Source organism: Musca autumnalis, unplaced genomic scaffold (genome assembly GCF_047663935.1).
Source record: "Musca autumnalis isolate F117 unplaced genomic scaffold, ASM4766393v1 scaffold_4, whole genome shotgun sequence".
NCBI classification, from domain to species: Eukaryota; Metazoa; Arthropoda; class Insecta; order Diptera; family Muscidae; genus Musca; species Musca autumnalis.
This window is the reverse complement of record NW_027411977.1, coordinates 84,631,746-84,647,651: the sequence shown is the minus strand read 5'-3', so window position 1 is coordinate 84,647,651 and position 15,906 is coordinate 84,631,746. Positions and strand designations below refer to the sequence as shown.

The 15,906-nt window shown below is 40.6% G+C and overlaps 1 protein-coding gene across 36 annotated transcripts in view; it reads right to left on the bottom strand.

Moving 5' to 3' along the window:
• The window catches only part of Svil (Supervillin), a 1,126,087-nt gene that overhangs the window by 431,777 nt on the left and 678,404 nt on the right, over positions 1-15,906 (bottom strand). For 28 of the 36 annotated variants that reach the window (XM_073980363.1, XM_073980344.1, XM_073980341.1 and 25 more), the window contains 3 exons: positions 14,509-15,170; positions 14,339-14,438; positions 2,921-5,072 (listed from right to left, as the gene is read on the bottom strand). In XM_073980363.1, the coding sequence (XP_073836464.1) occupies positions 2,921-5,072; positions 14,339-14,438; positions 14,509-15,170 (2,914 nt within the window). The remainder of the gene's footprint in view (positions 1-2,920; positions 5,073-14,338; positions 14,439-14,508; positions 15,171-15,906) is intronic. The other 8 variants (XM_073980345.1, XM_073980364.1, XM_073980360.1 and 5 more) reach the window with 1 other exon arrangement.

The window sequence follows — 15,906 nt, the reverse complement described above, 5'->3', positions numbered from 1 at the left end:
ATTGACCCGAGGAAAGATGATTCCTGGCCAGGCCAGGGCCCGGAATGCCTGCTCCGGATTCTTTTGGTCCGTGCCGGGATTGAAAGTAACCCCGGGCCATGGTTTTGCACCGTTTGTCAGGTCGATGTCAATGAGATGCAACGGGTTGCCGAGGATGGTTGCATTTCAGGAACTGTTCAGGCCTGACCTTCCTGAGGGAGTACTACGACAGGGTTTATATTGCTTCGTGCTGCACCAACATGAACCCCAGTGAGTCTTCAACGTCAAGATCATCGGATTATGAAACTCCCCCGCAGTCTCCCCGACAGCAGTATCAGCCGCAGCCATTAACACCGCGTATTGCTGTCCCAGTTCCTGATGATGTGACATTCCTGCGATGGTCTTCGGTAGAGTTGGGTAATCTAGTTCCTTTTACTAGTTCCAAAACGTATGAGTAACGTCATGAAATATAACGTGTGATATTAAGTATACGCAGTTTGTTCAAAGAAAAAATGTGGGCCATTGGAACTGCGAATTGAACGAGATAGTTACATATAGTTCCTATGGCACAACTCTAGTCTACGGACCAAGATCAATGATATCGTGATTATGGTCGCGGCGATCCATGAAACGAAGCTGAGCAACAACAGCCGTCTTCGGAGTTGTGATGGATACAACGTTCTTCGCCAGGATCGTACGAGAAGTGGGGGTTGAGGGCTTGCATTCCTACTGCACCAGTCTGTCCAGTACAGACCTATATCGCCAGAGCTAGGCTCTAGGGACCCATACTTGGAGTGTATGGGGGTAGCGGTAAGGTGTGGAACCGCCGAGATAGAACTGCTCAATGTGTATATCCCGCCGGTTAATAGCTGTGCCCCGCGTTATTTGCCTAACATCAGATCTCTGTTGCGAGGTGATAACCGGCTGGTCCTAGGGTACTTCAATGCGCATCATGAGTTATGGCATTCAGCTCTATGGAATGACCAGAGAGGTACAGATCTGGCTGAGCAAATAGATAGCTCCACATTCTGCACTGCGAACGAGGACACACCCACCAGGATTAGAGGAGACTGCCACAGTTCGCCTGACATATCCATTGAGTCACCCGGTCTGACGAATGACGTGACATGGCAACCCGTCATTTCCCTTGGGTCGGACCATCTCCCAATCCTCATCACCATAAACAGACCACCAGACTTCATATCCTCTGAACGCCGCACTTTCATTAATCATGGGAAAGCGGATTGGCAAGGTTTCAGAGAGTTCACTAATCAACGCTTCAGAGAACTGTCCAATCCCTCTGATGTTCGGGTAGCAGAGAGGAAATTCCGAGACATCATCACTGCTGCAGCCGCTCGCTTTATTCCTGCTGGTCGAATACCTGAAATAAGACCCAATAGCGTAGAGTGAAGTAGGGAGTTCCCCAAGGAGGGGTGATATCTCCGGAACTGTTTAACCACTACCTCTCTGCAATTACACGCCCTCCCGACGGCATTGAATTAATTACGTACGCGGATGATTTTACACTCATGGCGTCAGGTCCCAACATCGGTAATGTTTGTGACAGGCTAAGGTCGACGGTGCAATTATTCCGACCTCAAACTACCCCAAAGTCCTAGGGGTCACATTCGATAGCATGTATAAGTCGTCCCAGCATACTAAAGCTATCTGTTATAAGCTGAGAAACAGGAACATGGTCCTAAAGTCCCTTGCAGGCAGCACTTGGGGTGCGGATAAAGAAACCTTGTTAACCACATACAACACGATAGGTCGGTCTGTGGTAAGCTATGAGGCGCCTGCATGGTTTGCTAAAGTGATACGCAATGGGATAAACTACAAATCTGCCAGAATGCTGCCCTGAGAACAGCTACAGGGTGTCACCTCATGTCTGCAGTGGACCATTTACATGAGGAGAACAAGATCCTTCCTGTGCGTCGACACAACTGGATGTTGACGATGCAGTACTTGCTTGGATGCTATAGGCAAGACCACCCAAATCACCATCTGGTGGATATGCCTGAACCCCCCAGGCAAGTTAGGGAGGATTATCGAGATCTGGAGAGAGAGGTCCAAGGATATAAAAGAGAACATCTAGATCAACGTGCATAACAGGCAGGTTTAAGAAGGGACATTCACACTGATGCTCTGGTAGCCTACAGAGCCTACAGATAATAAAATAAAGATTTACATGTACTTGTAGAAGCTGCTACAACAACAACAAAATTCGGAAAAAGTGAAGTTTAAGAGCTCTTCACGCATCGTTCTGATTCTTTTTTTTCGGTAGGTTGTTCTAGCGGCTTCATTTACTACCGTACAATTTTTTTCCGGAGATAATGGCCCAAAAGCTAGGAAACCCTGCCGGCACATACAAAAATAGCTATTGTGCAAGATAACTCTAAAACTTTTTCAACAATTTATTCCAAACTTGGTATATCCCCATATTACGGTAAAATCAATTACCGTAGCAGAGTTCGAACAGAGTAACGCAAATGGCACTACTCCAGTATAAGACCGGTTTTAGCTGAGAAAAAGAGTCCGGCAATGTTTGCACTACTATGCGGAAAGCCCTCAAAACTTTCTCCAATATCCGAGATTCTACATTCTATGATGAGATCTTAATTAAAATCGTCAAAATATGAGAGATCGTTCTAAACAACTAATCGGCACCTGATGCCGCCAAGGTTTGGAATGCTAAAATGACTGGGTCGCAATACAACAACACACCGATACGGTGTTATTTAAGTCCAAAACCTAATCTTTATTAGTTTTCACACCTGCTCCAAGTCAGTTGCTGCAACTTGAAAGCCCATCCACTACGGCTGCACCACACAAATATTATTTCGAAGGAAACTTGCGATAAAACTAACGAGCCAACTTTAACTCTCTCTATAAAATATATGCACTTATCTTAATTCTAGTAAAAAAATATGTATGTACTTACAAATTCTTCTCATCACTGGTAACGGGCTGTGTTTTAAATCTATCCTTGAGTAGATCACGACGTATGACACTGGGTTTTAAGATTTTTACCGCACCAGCAGTAATACCGCCGCCAGCGGCACCACCAGCAGCTGCTCCTCCTTCTCCTGCTCCCGTATCTAATGACTTATTTGGATCATCTTGCAGTGGTGATTCCCATGACGTGTTTACGGTCGAACTTGTACTTGTGGGCATGGTGGTATTTTGATTCGTAAGGAACTTTTCCATTGATTTGATACGATCGGCTACCGATACATTGGCACCCGGAGTTGAAGATGTCAGACTGGCCACCAAATCGTCAGTATTTTCTTGTGAGGTAGCAATAGCATTAAGAGCTGCGCCCAAATCTATCACAGGTGTTTGGTCTTGACGTTCCAGTGAACGTGTACGTCTTTTAAGCATAAATGGTGAAGTTGCTGACTCACGTTCCGTGTCCGGATTATCGGTTGGCCCCAATGAGCGTCGCTTTGACGGCGAATCTGTTTTGAGAATGGGCCGAACCGACGGCTCGCCATTATCACTTTCCGAAAATGGATCAAATTCAAATTCTTCCCTACTCGATTTACGAGATGTCTTTAGTATGGGTTTTATTTCATGTTCATCTGAATCTCCCGAGGATTTTTTCTTTAGTATGGGTTTGGGTGGCTTGACTGCATCATCACTGTTCGAGGTTTCTGGTTTGAGTATGGGTTTAATGTCATACTCCTCATTGCTGGGTGTAAAACTGATGTCATCTCCAAATGTTATATTTTCACCCGTTTCATTGGCCGACAGCTCTGCTGCGGCTAATATAACAGCCTGTGATATGGAAACATGTTTGGTGGTGTGTTGAGCAACATCTGAGGGTGTGGAGGTTGAGTCCTTCTTCTTCAGTATACTATGGGGATGTTGGGATTCACCAAAACTTCCACTCATGGCGCCACTGGCCGAAGGACAGCTATCACTCTTAAAACTATCATAGCTGCTTTGTTTAAGAATGCCCTGAGGACCCTGAGTTAATGAACAATTAGCCGCTGCTGCTGCCATACTTCCATTGGCTGCTGTTTCTTCCAGAGAATTACGGCGTGCTGACTTTATAAATAAGCTACGTTCATCGGGTGAATGTGAACGTGAATAGTAACGCGATTCATCGAGTGAAGAACGCTTCTTGAGAATTCCAGTCCGTTTCTGTTTTGAGGGAGTATCTATGACACTGGCCGAAAACGTAACGGGTGAGGCATTACTTGATGCTGAACTAGATTCACAGGCAGATAAATGATCCTTTTTCTTGAGTATGGAAACAATTTGATTGCTGGCTTGTGGTTGGGTGGTGTTTAGAGGATCATCGGTACTTTTGCGCCGTAGAATTGGTGAAAGTTTAGGAGGTTCAAAACTGGATTCACGTTCTATACTGCGGGCCTTAAGCATGCGTTGTGAACGTAAAATTCCACCCAGCTTCGAACGCTCCTGGACTTCAGAGCTGTTTTGATCGGCATGTTCCAGGGGATCTGGTTCATAGTATATGCGTTCTTCTTGATGGAAAGTGGCATGTTTGCCGGGCGAACTGCGATTACCATCATCGTTGGCTTCACGTTCTTGACTGGTACGAAGACGATTCATGGTTTTGGTTAAATCACTTATGGCATTTGCTGCACTTTCCGAACAATCATTGGCTATTTCGGCGATTTTTATTATTTCCGCCAAATCACTGCGGGTACGTTCATTTAGTTTGCGATTAACTTCATTGGTACGTTGTTTGCGTAATTCTCCAATGGCCACTGTGTCACAGCGACGACTAACTTTTTGTAAAGCTGGAGCAGCGGTGGTCTTGCTGTTGCTGCTGCTACTGGGCGGGGATGTTGATTCTTTAACTTGTTTGGGACTTGCGGTTTGGGCACGACGTCGTGTTGCCAAAGCATTGGCATTTGAGGCCTGATCTAATCCTCTTCTGGCCAATTCCATGTGATAGGATAAATCATTACGTGCACTGGGCTTGGGAGGTGAGCTGGGCTGAGTCTTAGAGGGAGATGTTAACAATTCCTTAACAGCGGCGGCTCCGGCGGCATCATCTGTTGGCATCAATGTTCGAGCCATACCCAATTCACGGCGTTTGCGACGACGTGCAGCTGCTTCATCTGACAAATAGAAGAAGATTGACATTAAATACAGTTATTTAAAGGAATGTTTTAGTATGTATGTATTTATAATGTAATATATTTGCATAAGGACTATTACACTTGGAAGTAACTTATTTACATACATGCAACATTAGATATTCCATAGAATTGACATTGAAAACAAACATATTTTACACAAACCACATCGTGGGTTAGTACAAGGCATGTCATTTCATCAGCTTGATGATGACGACTATCTTTGCCATTGGAATGGTGATAATGATGTGAATGGTCGTGGGGGATGGCGGAGGTGGTTTCATTATTATGTTGTTCCTGAAGTGTAAATGTTTTGAAATGCAAATGTTTTAAAATCGAATTTGTTGTCGTTGTTTTTGTTTCAGTTGTTGGTAATTTCGACGATTTCATAATTGTCGCTCAGTCGTTGACAGCTTCCTCTGTTCGTTGCAAGTAACCCTCACAGACTAACTAACTTGTTAAGATTGTAAACTTTTATTATGGGTACCTTAATGAAAAGCAAATAAAGTAGATAATAATTTCAAAAGACAAAAAACAAATATTTCGCATTGCAAACTATTTTTGCATGTTTATCTAAATTTGATTTAGTTTTGTTGATAATGTTGCCATTGTAGAGTTACATAAATTTATTCTCAAAAACGACCAAACAGAATTAAAGTGGAAATCAAAGATCTACATAGAAGGCTTATAACACTTTAACTAAAGCAAGTGTTTTGGGAAAATAAGTCTTTAATTTGGATATTGACATATTTAATGAAGCATTTTTTAACAACCATTTTATGTACCAACCGATTTAAGGTGAACTATATTTCAAAGGAATTTATATTTTCTCATGTGGGGATGATCATCATTGCAATTTTCATATTATTAGGAAGTTCCGACCAAATTGCTTTCAAAAAGTCCACCAAAACGGCAACTCTGTTTAAACCAGCCTTCCTTTGTTTTGTTATCACTGCCTTTTCTGCCTATAACGACATCATGATTTTCATCATCATCATCATGGTCGTTGTTGTCTAAGTTGTCTTGGGTTTGGTAGTTAGGAGGTTTTGGGAAGTGGGCGTTCTTCAATTAAATTTTATGGTTAAGTAATCAAATCAAAATCACTGATGCGTCGTATTAAGGCAAACTGAAAGTTTTTGTATGTTTGTTTTTCTTTCGGAAATTACTTCAGTTACACCCACTTTTGCCTTGCAACAGCAACTCATTCAGTCAATGCATTTTAAGACTTTGTTTACAACTGTTGTATTTAAACAATGTTTAAGGAATCAAGTCTTGTTTAAGAAAGCAATAAAATTGAAAAATTGAAGAAAATAAAAAATTTTTTGTTTTTAAATTGAAACCTTCTCAGAATATATGGAGGGAGTGTCAGCCTTAGGCTGAAGAAATGCTCAATAATTTTTACAGTGTGAAAACTAAAAAAACTTCCGAACTGGAAGGCATTACAATTCATGAAGGAAAAACACCTTCGATTTGTATATGTGTGTATTGAAGAAGGATTCTAGGAAGACTAGAGACACTAGGTTGACTTGATATTAAAAAGACTTAAAAAATACTTCACAACTGCAAATTTGCAATAAGTTTAGTGTATTTACAAGTTTTCAATCTCAGCCTTTGTCAGCACCACATCTAAATATGCCTGATGAGCTGAATTAAACCACCAATCACCATCTGAAGGATATTCATGCTAGAGAGACGGCGGTCCAACAATATAGGAGAGAACCTCTAGATCTACAGTCATATCAGGCAGGTTTGAACAGCATTCACACGGACACAGTTGCTAAGACCATAAGCAATTATTGTTTGAATGCAGTCATCGGAGTACATCCCCCATCTATCGCAGCTGAAGAGCGTCAGCTGCCACGACAAACCAGAGTAGTTTTGGTTTGGTTACGCTCGGGATAATGCAGTCGCCTAAATTCCTATTGGGCGGGAATCGATCGCACCGTGCAAGACATCTGCCCAGTATGCGGCATGGGCCCGCACGTTACTAAGCACCTATTCAACTGCCCCGCCAATACTACTCATCTGACTCCAGTTGATCTGTGGTTACATCCCATCGAAGTAGCCACCTTCCTGGAACTGGCGATAGACCCAGAGCCAGATTGAACAGGAGAACGAACATACAAACATAATAATAAAACACTATTACAACAACAACCAGCGAAAATATCGTAGAATATTGGTTGGATGTGTGTGAACTTCGCTATATATCACTTTTTCTAAAAAAACTCCTTAGGTCATGATAGCTCAATTAATTCAATTAAATAAAAACTCTCATAAACAAGTAAAAAAGTATCAGACAGAGATATACCCTCAGCCTGTGCAAATTGAAACACTTTTTTCACAAAAAACTTATGTATTTAGGGGGTTTCAAAATTTTGGTCGTATGAACCGACAAAATTGTTGATTAGGATTAAAGTTCAAAAGTTTTGCGGAAAAGGTACTTATAGGAATGGACCGACATAGACCATGGGGGTGCCATAGGGGGTTTTTACACCCTTCGGGCTGTTTTCTCAAGAAGTATGGACTTGCCCCTGAAACAACTTTTACCATCGTAATTGAGGCAGCGAATGTAAGTTGCTTCAACAAAATCAAAGTGATTCAATAGCAGGTCTTAAAGTGAACTTATCCAAAAATTTGTGTGAGAGGTACGGGATGGAGTGGAAAAATATATTCCATATTCGAACCTGATCTATATCTGGTAGATATTATGAGAATGTGTAAAGTATGGACCAAATCGGTCACTCCCATCAAGAGTTATCGTGCGCACAATTTTTCCGAATATTTTTGAACTTTTGTGGGGTAGGTACCTGAATGAGTGGACCGATATGGCCCATCTTCGAACTTAAATCGAATCTGGACAAAATATTTCGATACCCAAAATTTGAACCGAATCGCTTGATCCGTTCGAGAGTTATCGTGCGCACCAGCCAGACAGACAGACAGACGGACATTGCTACATCTACTCAAAATTGTCTGAAACGGATATCGTACAAACATACTTGGGGTCTAAAACCATTATTTCGATGAGGCACGTTTTTGGTCGTATCAAAGTGTAAATACCCTCTTTAGCCTAAAGGCTGAGGGTATAATAAATGACCTTCGTCGTTATAAGACAACTATTAAATAAAAAACAACTGTTTCCCATGCACATCTCTGAAGGCAACGGCAAGAATTCTCTCGTATCAATGAGGCCAGTCTTATTATATGGTTAGCTTAATGGCATGGCTCCTCCCTTTTATCGTCAAGAAGAAAGAAGGTTATGCACCTAACGTGTAGAGAAACTTTTTATAGCTGAATAAGTAAACAAGCGTTAAGTTCGGACGCGCCGAACTTTTTATACCATCCCACCAGGGACGCAGTCAGAAATGCATTTCGACACTATTTCGGGGGCCTAACGGACAAACTTTGATGTTTTGTGAGTAAAATATACAAAGAGTTTCTAAAAATTTAACATTTCGGGGTACCCCGGCCCTCTCCCTGCTACGTCGGTACCATCCACCATGAAATATTCTGAGCTAATGCGGAACAGTTTTCTATCTGTTGCGAAAATACCTGTGCCCAACTAAAAACGTCAAAATGCTCGAAATCGGATGGTATATAACTGTACAGGGTACAGTTATATGATAAAAAGTCTGGATGCTGAAATCTTTGAACCGGTGACTATCTTTGTGGATAGTCAAGCGGCTCTTAAAGCCATCAAATCCTGTAGCATCAGATCTGATGTCGTCCTTAAGTGTAGAACAACCTTGGGAACGCTAACTAACAGCTATCGACTATGCAATCCCACAGTAGCGAGTTCTTTCGTACCGGATTGACCCGAAACCCGTGTTTCGGCCAGCGGCTGCCAACCCAGCATCAAACCTATGATTCTACGTAGGTTTCATGCTGCTACAACAACAACAACTATGCTGGGTATCAGGACACTTTATGGGTAATGAAAAAGCAGAAGAATTAGCTAGACGAGGATCGCAATATACAGATCTAGCAATCACTGACTCCATCAAACCACCCATTTATCACTTTTTCAAAAGTATTGAGACGCTCTCTTACAAAAGAGCCAGTGAATTATGGCATAATGACCCTAGGTGCATTGTGTCAAGATCCATCTGGCCAACTGTGTCAGTCAAAAGAACGAATTCTCTGTCGAACCTGAATAAAACTGAAGTTAGAGTAATCACTGGACACTGCTATATCATGGCATTTACCATCAAATGGGACGATGATGTTACAGACTATTGCAGACTCTGCGAGGATGAGGAGGAGACGGAGACGATCGAGCACCTACTGTGTCGATGTCCAGCTCTGGCACGCAGGCGGCATAGATTATTGTGTGTTCACTTTCCACCATGTTTAACCTTCTATTCAACTGTTGAACCTGCTACAATCTACAACGTCATCAGAAAGCTCCCTTAAAACTGCCTTTTATTTTTAAATTTTACTCAATTACTTTTTATACATTTTCATTACTTCCTTTTTTATTTTCTGCTTCTCTTCTCTTTTTTTCTATCATTTCTTTTCTTTACAGTACTTTCCTTATATTTTTTCCTTGGATGATCACAATGGACCGGAAGGCCTCCGAGTGACACAGTCACAAATTATTGACTGCACATCCCCAAACCTAACCTATATTCCGACTTTAACAAAACGTGCACCTATGTCCAAAATTATTGGCGGAGAAGTTTTTTTTACCATTGAGAACTTTAAGTGCCATATTATAGCCAATTCGGCAAGAAAATGTAGCTAAAAAGTCAAAATACCTGAAATCGGGCAGTACCGTTATATGGGGCCTATTTCAAAACTTGAACCTATGTCCAAAATTTTTGGTGGAGAAGTTTTTGAACCACTTCGATTCTTAAATGCCAATTTATTGCTTATTCGCACTGAAAATGTAACAAAAACTGTCAAAATTCCTGAAATCGGATGGTAACGTTATATGGGGGCTATATCAAAACGTGCACCCATGTCCATAATATTTGGTGGAGAAGTTTCTTGATCACTCTGGGAGCCCTAAATGTAAAGGAAAGTTAATTCGATCTGAAAATGTATCTAAAAAAGGCAAAATCTCTGAAATCGGGCCGGGCTATACCTAAACGTTGACCGATATATGTAGCCCATCTTCGAACTTGATTTAAGTTCAGACCAAAGATACTGGTGTAAATTTCAGCCCTCTATCTCAACTCATTCGGAAAATAGCGTGATTACAACAGAACGACACGGCTAAATGTATCTAAACATCCCAGACGGGACAAGGGAGACTTCTCTCATATCAATGAGTGCATCCCGATTCATGTTAGCTAAATGATATGAGACCTACTGTTTATCGCCGAGTTCGAACGGCGTTTCTTAAGACACCACTTGTAGGGACGTTTTACATGGTTGAAATACTCAGGAAATGTCGCCAACATAACTGAGGGGTATTTTGCCATAGGCGAAAATTTGATGTTGCCTGGCCGAAGAATCGAACACACGACCTTCAGCATGCAAGGCATACCATTGCACCTTGGCACCCAAAGTATACAGAAGAAAATATAGTGACTATGCCTGACCTACAGTGACCAAGTTTTCCAAGGAAATGTTCTACCTTTTTAAGATCCAAACTGCTAAATTATTAAAAATTCTGTTAAAAACACACTGTGCTATTCACAAATATTTGCAGGATTCGTTTCAAGGCCTACACATGGTCGGCCATCCAGAATACTTTTAACAACAAACCTTGCGCTTCTTTGCATTTTAAATTACAATAATGTTTTTGACAATAAACATAACAATCAGGTGGGTTTATTGACCGACTTTGTATAAACCTTGATTCATTTTCTACCCACAACAATGAACTGGTAAAATTTTTTCATCGATTTCAAAATGATTTTGGCCTGTAGAGCGATTTCCTGAATTTTAACCCTTGGCCCACATACAAACTACTATGGAAATAAAGATCGGCCAGGGGCCAGGGTTATATTTAACCGATCCCGAAAGTCATTCACTCTCATCGTTCCCGAAATCTAGAAAAGGGCAAGGTGATCCCGCTGCCAGGCTAGGATGCCAGCAAAAGTGAATCTTATCCCCGGAAATGACGTATATTTCTTACCCGAAACTGATTCGGGCAATATGGCTAGAGAAACACATACTAAGTTCATCCCTTCATCAACTTCGGCATATACATCGTACACAAGAGAGGCAAAACGGCATGTGTTAGCAATATAGCACTACGAAATAATGGCGTCCTGCAAAATGCGGATTTAGATCACATCGTTACTTTACGCTCAATCCCTAATAGACCCATGAAGTTCCAAGTCGTTATATGTAGTAGCATCAGCGGCAGTCCTATACAGTCAAATGTCTCGCAAGCCATATCTGTATTTATTAACCATGCCAAACTGTGAAAACTACACAGGATAAAGAACCTCTTTAAGCCTTTTAATATCAAACAATGTATCGTATCACGTGGACTATTTAACATCCAACTGGTAAAAGCCCAGAGAAATAAAAAGAAGTGAAAAAGTATCAGTCGGCATTGTCGACAGATATATACCCTCAGCCTGTGTGAATTGAAACTTTCATCTATTGATAATATCGAATAGAATACCGGCTACGCAACCAAAACCCTTTTCCCCTATAATTTTTTTTGGACGCTGACAAAATATATGTTTGGATTGATGCTTAAAATTGTTGCGGAAGAGGTACTTGAAGGAATGGACCGACATAGTTCGTATTGGAAGTGGATCTTATTTTGAAAGCCATTCCTATCGATAGATATCGTGCCCACCAGTCATTTCAGTTGGTCACCGTATAACTTAGCTGTTTTGGACCACTCCCAGCAAAAATACTCATTACAAATTGGCCTACTTTCTCATTATTTTAACACGGGCATGTCATAGGGAGTAAGTACTTATTTTTTGGCCACTAAAAAGTAGATAAATAAGCAGTTACTAACTGGATACTTCAAGACGTAACTACTTATTTAAGTACTTATTTATTTACTTTTAAGTGCCAAAAAATAAGTACTTACTCCCTATGACATGCCCGTGTTAAAATAATGAGAAAGTAGGTCAATTTGTAATGAGTAGTTTTGCTGGGCTATGTCAGGAAGCATGAACTTGCTCACGACAAAACATAACATTGCTGTAAACAGGACCACAAGGAGGAGCATCAATATAATTTTCCAACGGATCTTCGAACTGATCCTAAACTGCACTTAACCAAAATGTTGAACTTTTGTGGGAGAGGTACCCTAAGGAGTGCATAGATATGGAACATTTTTGAAGTTACCCTACATTGAACAAAATATTAGGAGATCCAAATTTTGGATCAAATCGGTTGCTCCGTTCAACAGAGATAGCGCGTACCATTTTAGTGACATTTATTTTTACTTTTGGGGGGAGGTACCTTAAGGTGTGGACCGATAGTGTCCATCTTCTTAAACTATGTTTGAACAAAATATTACGAGGGCCAAATTTTGAACCGACTCGGCTGATCCATTCGAAAGTTATCGTGCATTTTCTCAGGAAGTATGGGCTTGCCCATGAAAAAACTTGTACCGTCGTAATGGGGACAGTGAACAGAAGTTGTTAAAACAAAAATCAAAGGGATTTGAGAGCAGCTCTTAAACCTCACTTGTTCCGAAAATTTGTATGGAAGGTAGCCCATCTTCTAATTTCATCCAAAGTTTGGACCAAATCGGTTGCTCCCTTTATGAGTTATTACGCTTACCATTTTGGGGAATATTTTCGAACTTTTGTGGGGGAGGTACCGGCAGGAGTGGACCTATAAGCACCATCAATGAATTTCATCTAATATTCTAAGAAATATTACGATATGTCAATTGTGGACCAAACCAATGCAGTATTCGGTTCGGGAGTTGCCACTCCACATGCTGGCCGCACCAACCACTACACATGCTGCCGTAGAGGTTTTTTTACAGTTTTCGTAATAGGTGCCTTGAGTACAACCTGTTGCAAGAAAAATCAAAACGATTCGGCAAGTTCGGTAAGACAATGTGGCTAACATTCAAAATACCGAAATTCGGGAGATACCGTTCCCTGGGTGCTATATCAAAATGTCGATCTATACCTACAAATTTCTGGCGGAGAGTTTTTAGACTCAAAGAAGATTAAATACTAGATTTCCGATATTTTGGAACGCTCCTATGGGGGATATAGGGACCCGCGGACCTATACTGAAAATTCTCTTTTGGAATATTTTATAACGCCATGGAAGACTAAATAACAAATTTCAGTTTTTCGGTGGGAACCTTCAGAATTACGAAACTCGGGAGGTACCCTTCTATGGGGACTATATCGAAACGTGGACCTATACCGACGAATTTCAGTCAAAAGGGCTTTTACCTCCAACAAAGACTAAATACCAAATTTCAGCAATTTGGGTAAGTTGCTGTGGCCTCAACCTTCAAAATACCTAATTTCTGGTGGTACCGTTCTATAGGGGCTATATGAAGGCGCCAACCTATACCGACAAATTTCTGGGAGAAAGTTTTATATCCCCAACGAAGACTAAGTACCAAATTTCAGCCATTTTGGTGTGATAATGAGGCTAAAAACTTCAAAATAACGAAAATCGGGTGGTACCGTTCTCCGGGGGCTATATGAAGGCGTGGACCCATACCGACGAATTTCATATGGAATGTTTAATACCCCAAATGAAGACCAAATAGCAAATTTTAGACATTTCGGTGAAATATTGAGACCACAACCTTAAAAATACCGGAAATAGGGAGGTACCGTTCTATGGGGACTATACTAAGGCGTGGATCTGTAACGACAAGTTTCTAGAAATTCTTATACCCCCAACGAAGACTAAATACCAAATTTAATTTTTGAGGAATATGAGGTTACAACCTTCAAAGAACCGAAAATCGCGAGCTACGCTCTATGGGGGCTATATAAAGACATGGACCTATACCGACAAATTTCATATGGAAAGTTTAATTACCTAATGAAGACCAAATACCAAATTTCAGCCATTTCTTAGAATGACCTTTGATCGGAGAACCTGAGAACCTGACTGAGACATGCTGTAACTTTAAGCGAGTAAAGTTCATTAATGACAGCTATATTTGTAAGCGTGTGGATGTAAAATGAGTTTATGTAACAGCTACCCTCGTTTATCTATTAATTCTTTCCGATATTAACGCAGTACCACCTGTAGAAAAATCGTTGTATAGATTCTACACTGGGAATTCATCATTTCAAAACACACTCCTCCAGCCACTCTTTCGCAAAAAAACTTACCACTATCCGGTATCGCTTCTTCATTTTGTGAACGATTCAAATTTGATTTACGTTTCGAAGATTTATCACGTTCCTCTGGTCGGCGGGGTGAACGATCATGCTAAAGAAAGGAATGCGAAAAAAATGATGTGTTTAATAAAAAAATCTTACTAAATATCTCACATACTTACATTTCGACTCCTTTGTACCGGACTTAATTCGGGTGGTGCTTCATTATTCACCAATATACTTGACGAAAGTGATCTTCTCTTTTCATGGGCATCATTTTGCATTGTTGAACAACGTGGACGTATCATGGGTGGTATATCATCTTCCATAGGTAAATCATGAATTTCCATAAAATCAACATCGATATCATCGACCAGAGGTGTGGGTGGTGTTGGCATACCACCACCACCACTGGCAACATTTTGCTTATTCATTGCTGAATGTTTTTGTGGAGATTTTGGTGATGAGGGTACTTTTACGGTGCAATCAACTGAAGTTGTGGCGTTATTGGAGGAAGTTTTAGTTTTAGGAGATTTTGGTGAACTACCACCTCCGCTACCATTTGAACGTGTGCTAGTATTATTCGATTTCGTTGCAGCAGTACACTGCATTTCATTTAGATTTTGTTTTACCGACGAAACCGATACTGAAGGTACCAATTTTTTGGAACGATTTGTGGGTGAACAATTGTTGGGCATTTGCCGTTGGTTTTGTTCACTCTCAGATCCACTGGGATTTTTATCGGAAGAAATTGCCGAACGTTGTTTATTCGGTGATGTCGGAGAGGTAAAATTTTGTTGCAGTTGTGGCTGGGGTTGCCGATTTTCTTCACCTTTCTTCTTATCTGTGATAGTAATATCGTGGAGCGATGATTTGAAGGAATATAGAAAAATGGAAAGGGGAAATGTGCAGTTAGTGTTAGTTACCGAATGGTTAGGATATCACAAATTATTGAATGATTGATTGGTAATGTGATTAACCTACATACATACATATGTAAATGCTGTTGAATTAAAACATATTAACACTAAAAAGTTAAAATTTCCAATGGGAAACAGGTGGGAAAATTAGCTTTAGAAATTGTTGAAAGATGCAAAGCAGAAGTAAAGAGAGCCATAAAGAAAGGACAGGAAGAGAGCCATAGATAAAGAAAACTATATATTGAGGTCAGTACATAATATGTATGTATATAAACGCAAATATCCAATTGCATGCTTAGCTGTTCCATTGTAGTACTTTAGTATACTTGTGCCGCTCTGACTTTGCAAAACATTATATCCAGGGCATGAAACAAGAAGGCACTGGATATAGTTTTTCTGCAAAGAAAGACACCCCTGTAGAATATTTAGTTAATTATAGCATATGACTTTTATCATCAAACCTACCGAAATCAATAATATTTTGTTGGTATAAAATTAAAGCATGTATTCAAAGTAGCAGAACAAAATCCGCTGACATGACCACTCCCATTAAAACTTACTAAATTGACCGTATTACATCCTTTCTCAACAATTCACATAGATTTAGGTTTTTGTTCGACAGTCAGAAAGGTGTTTTAATTATATTTCCTTAGGACCATA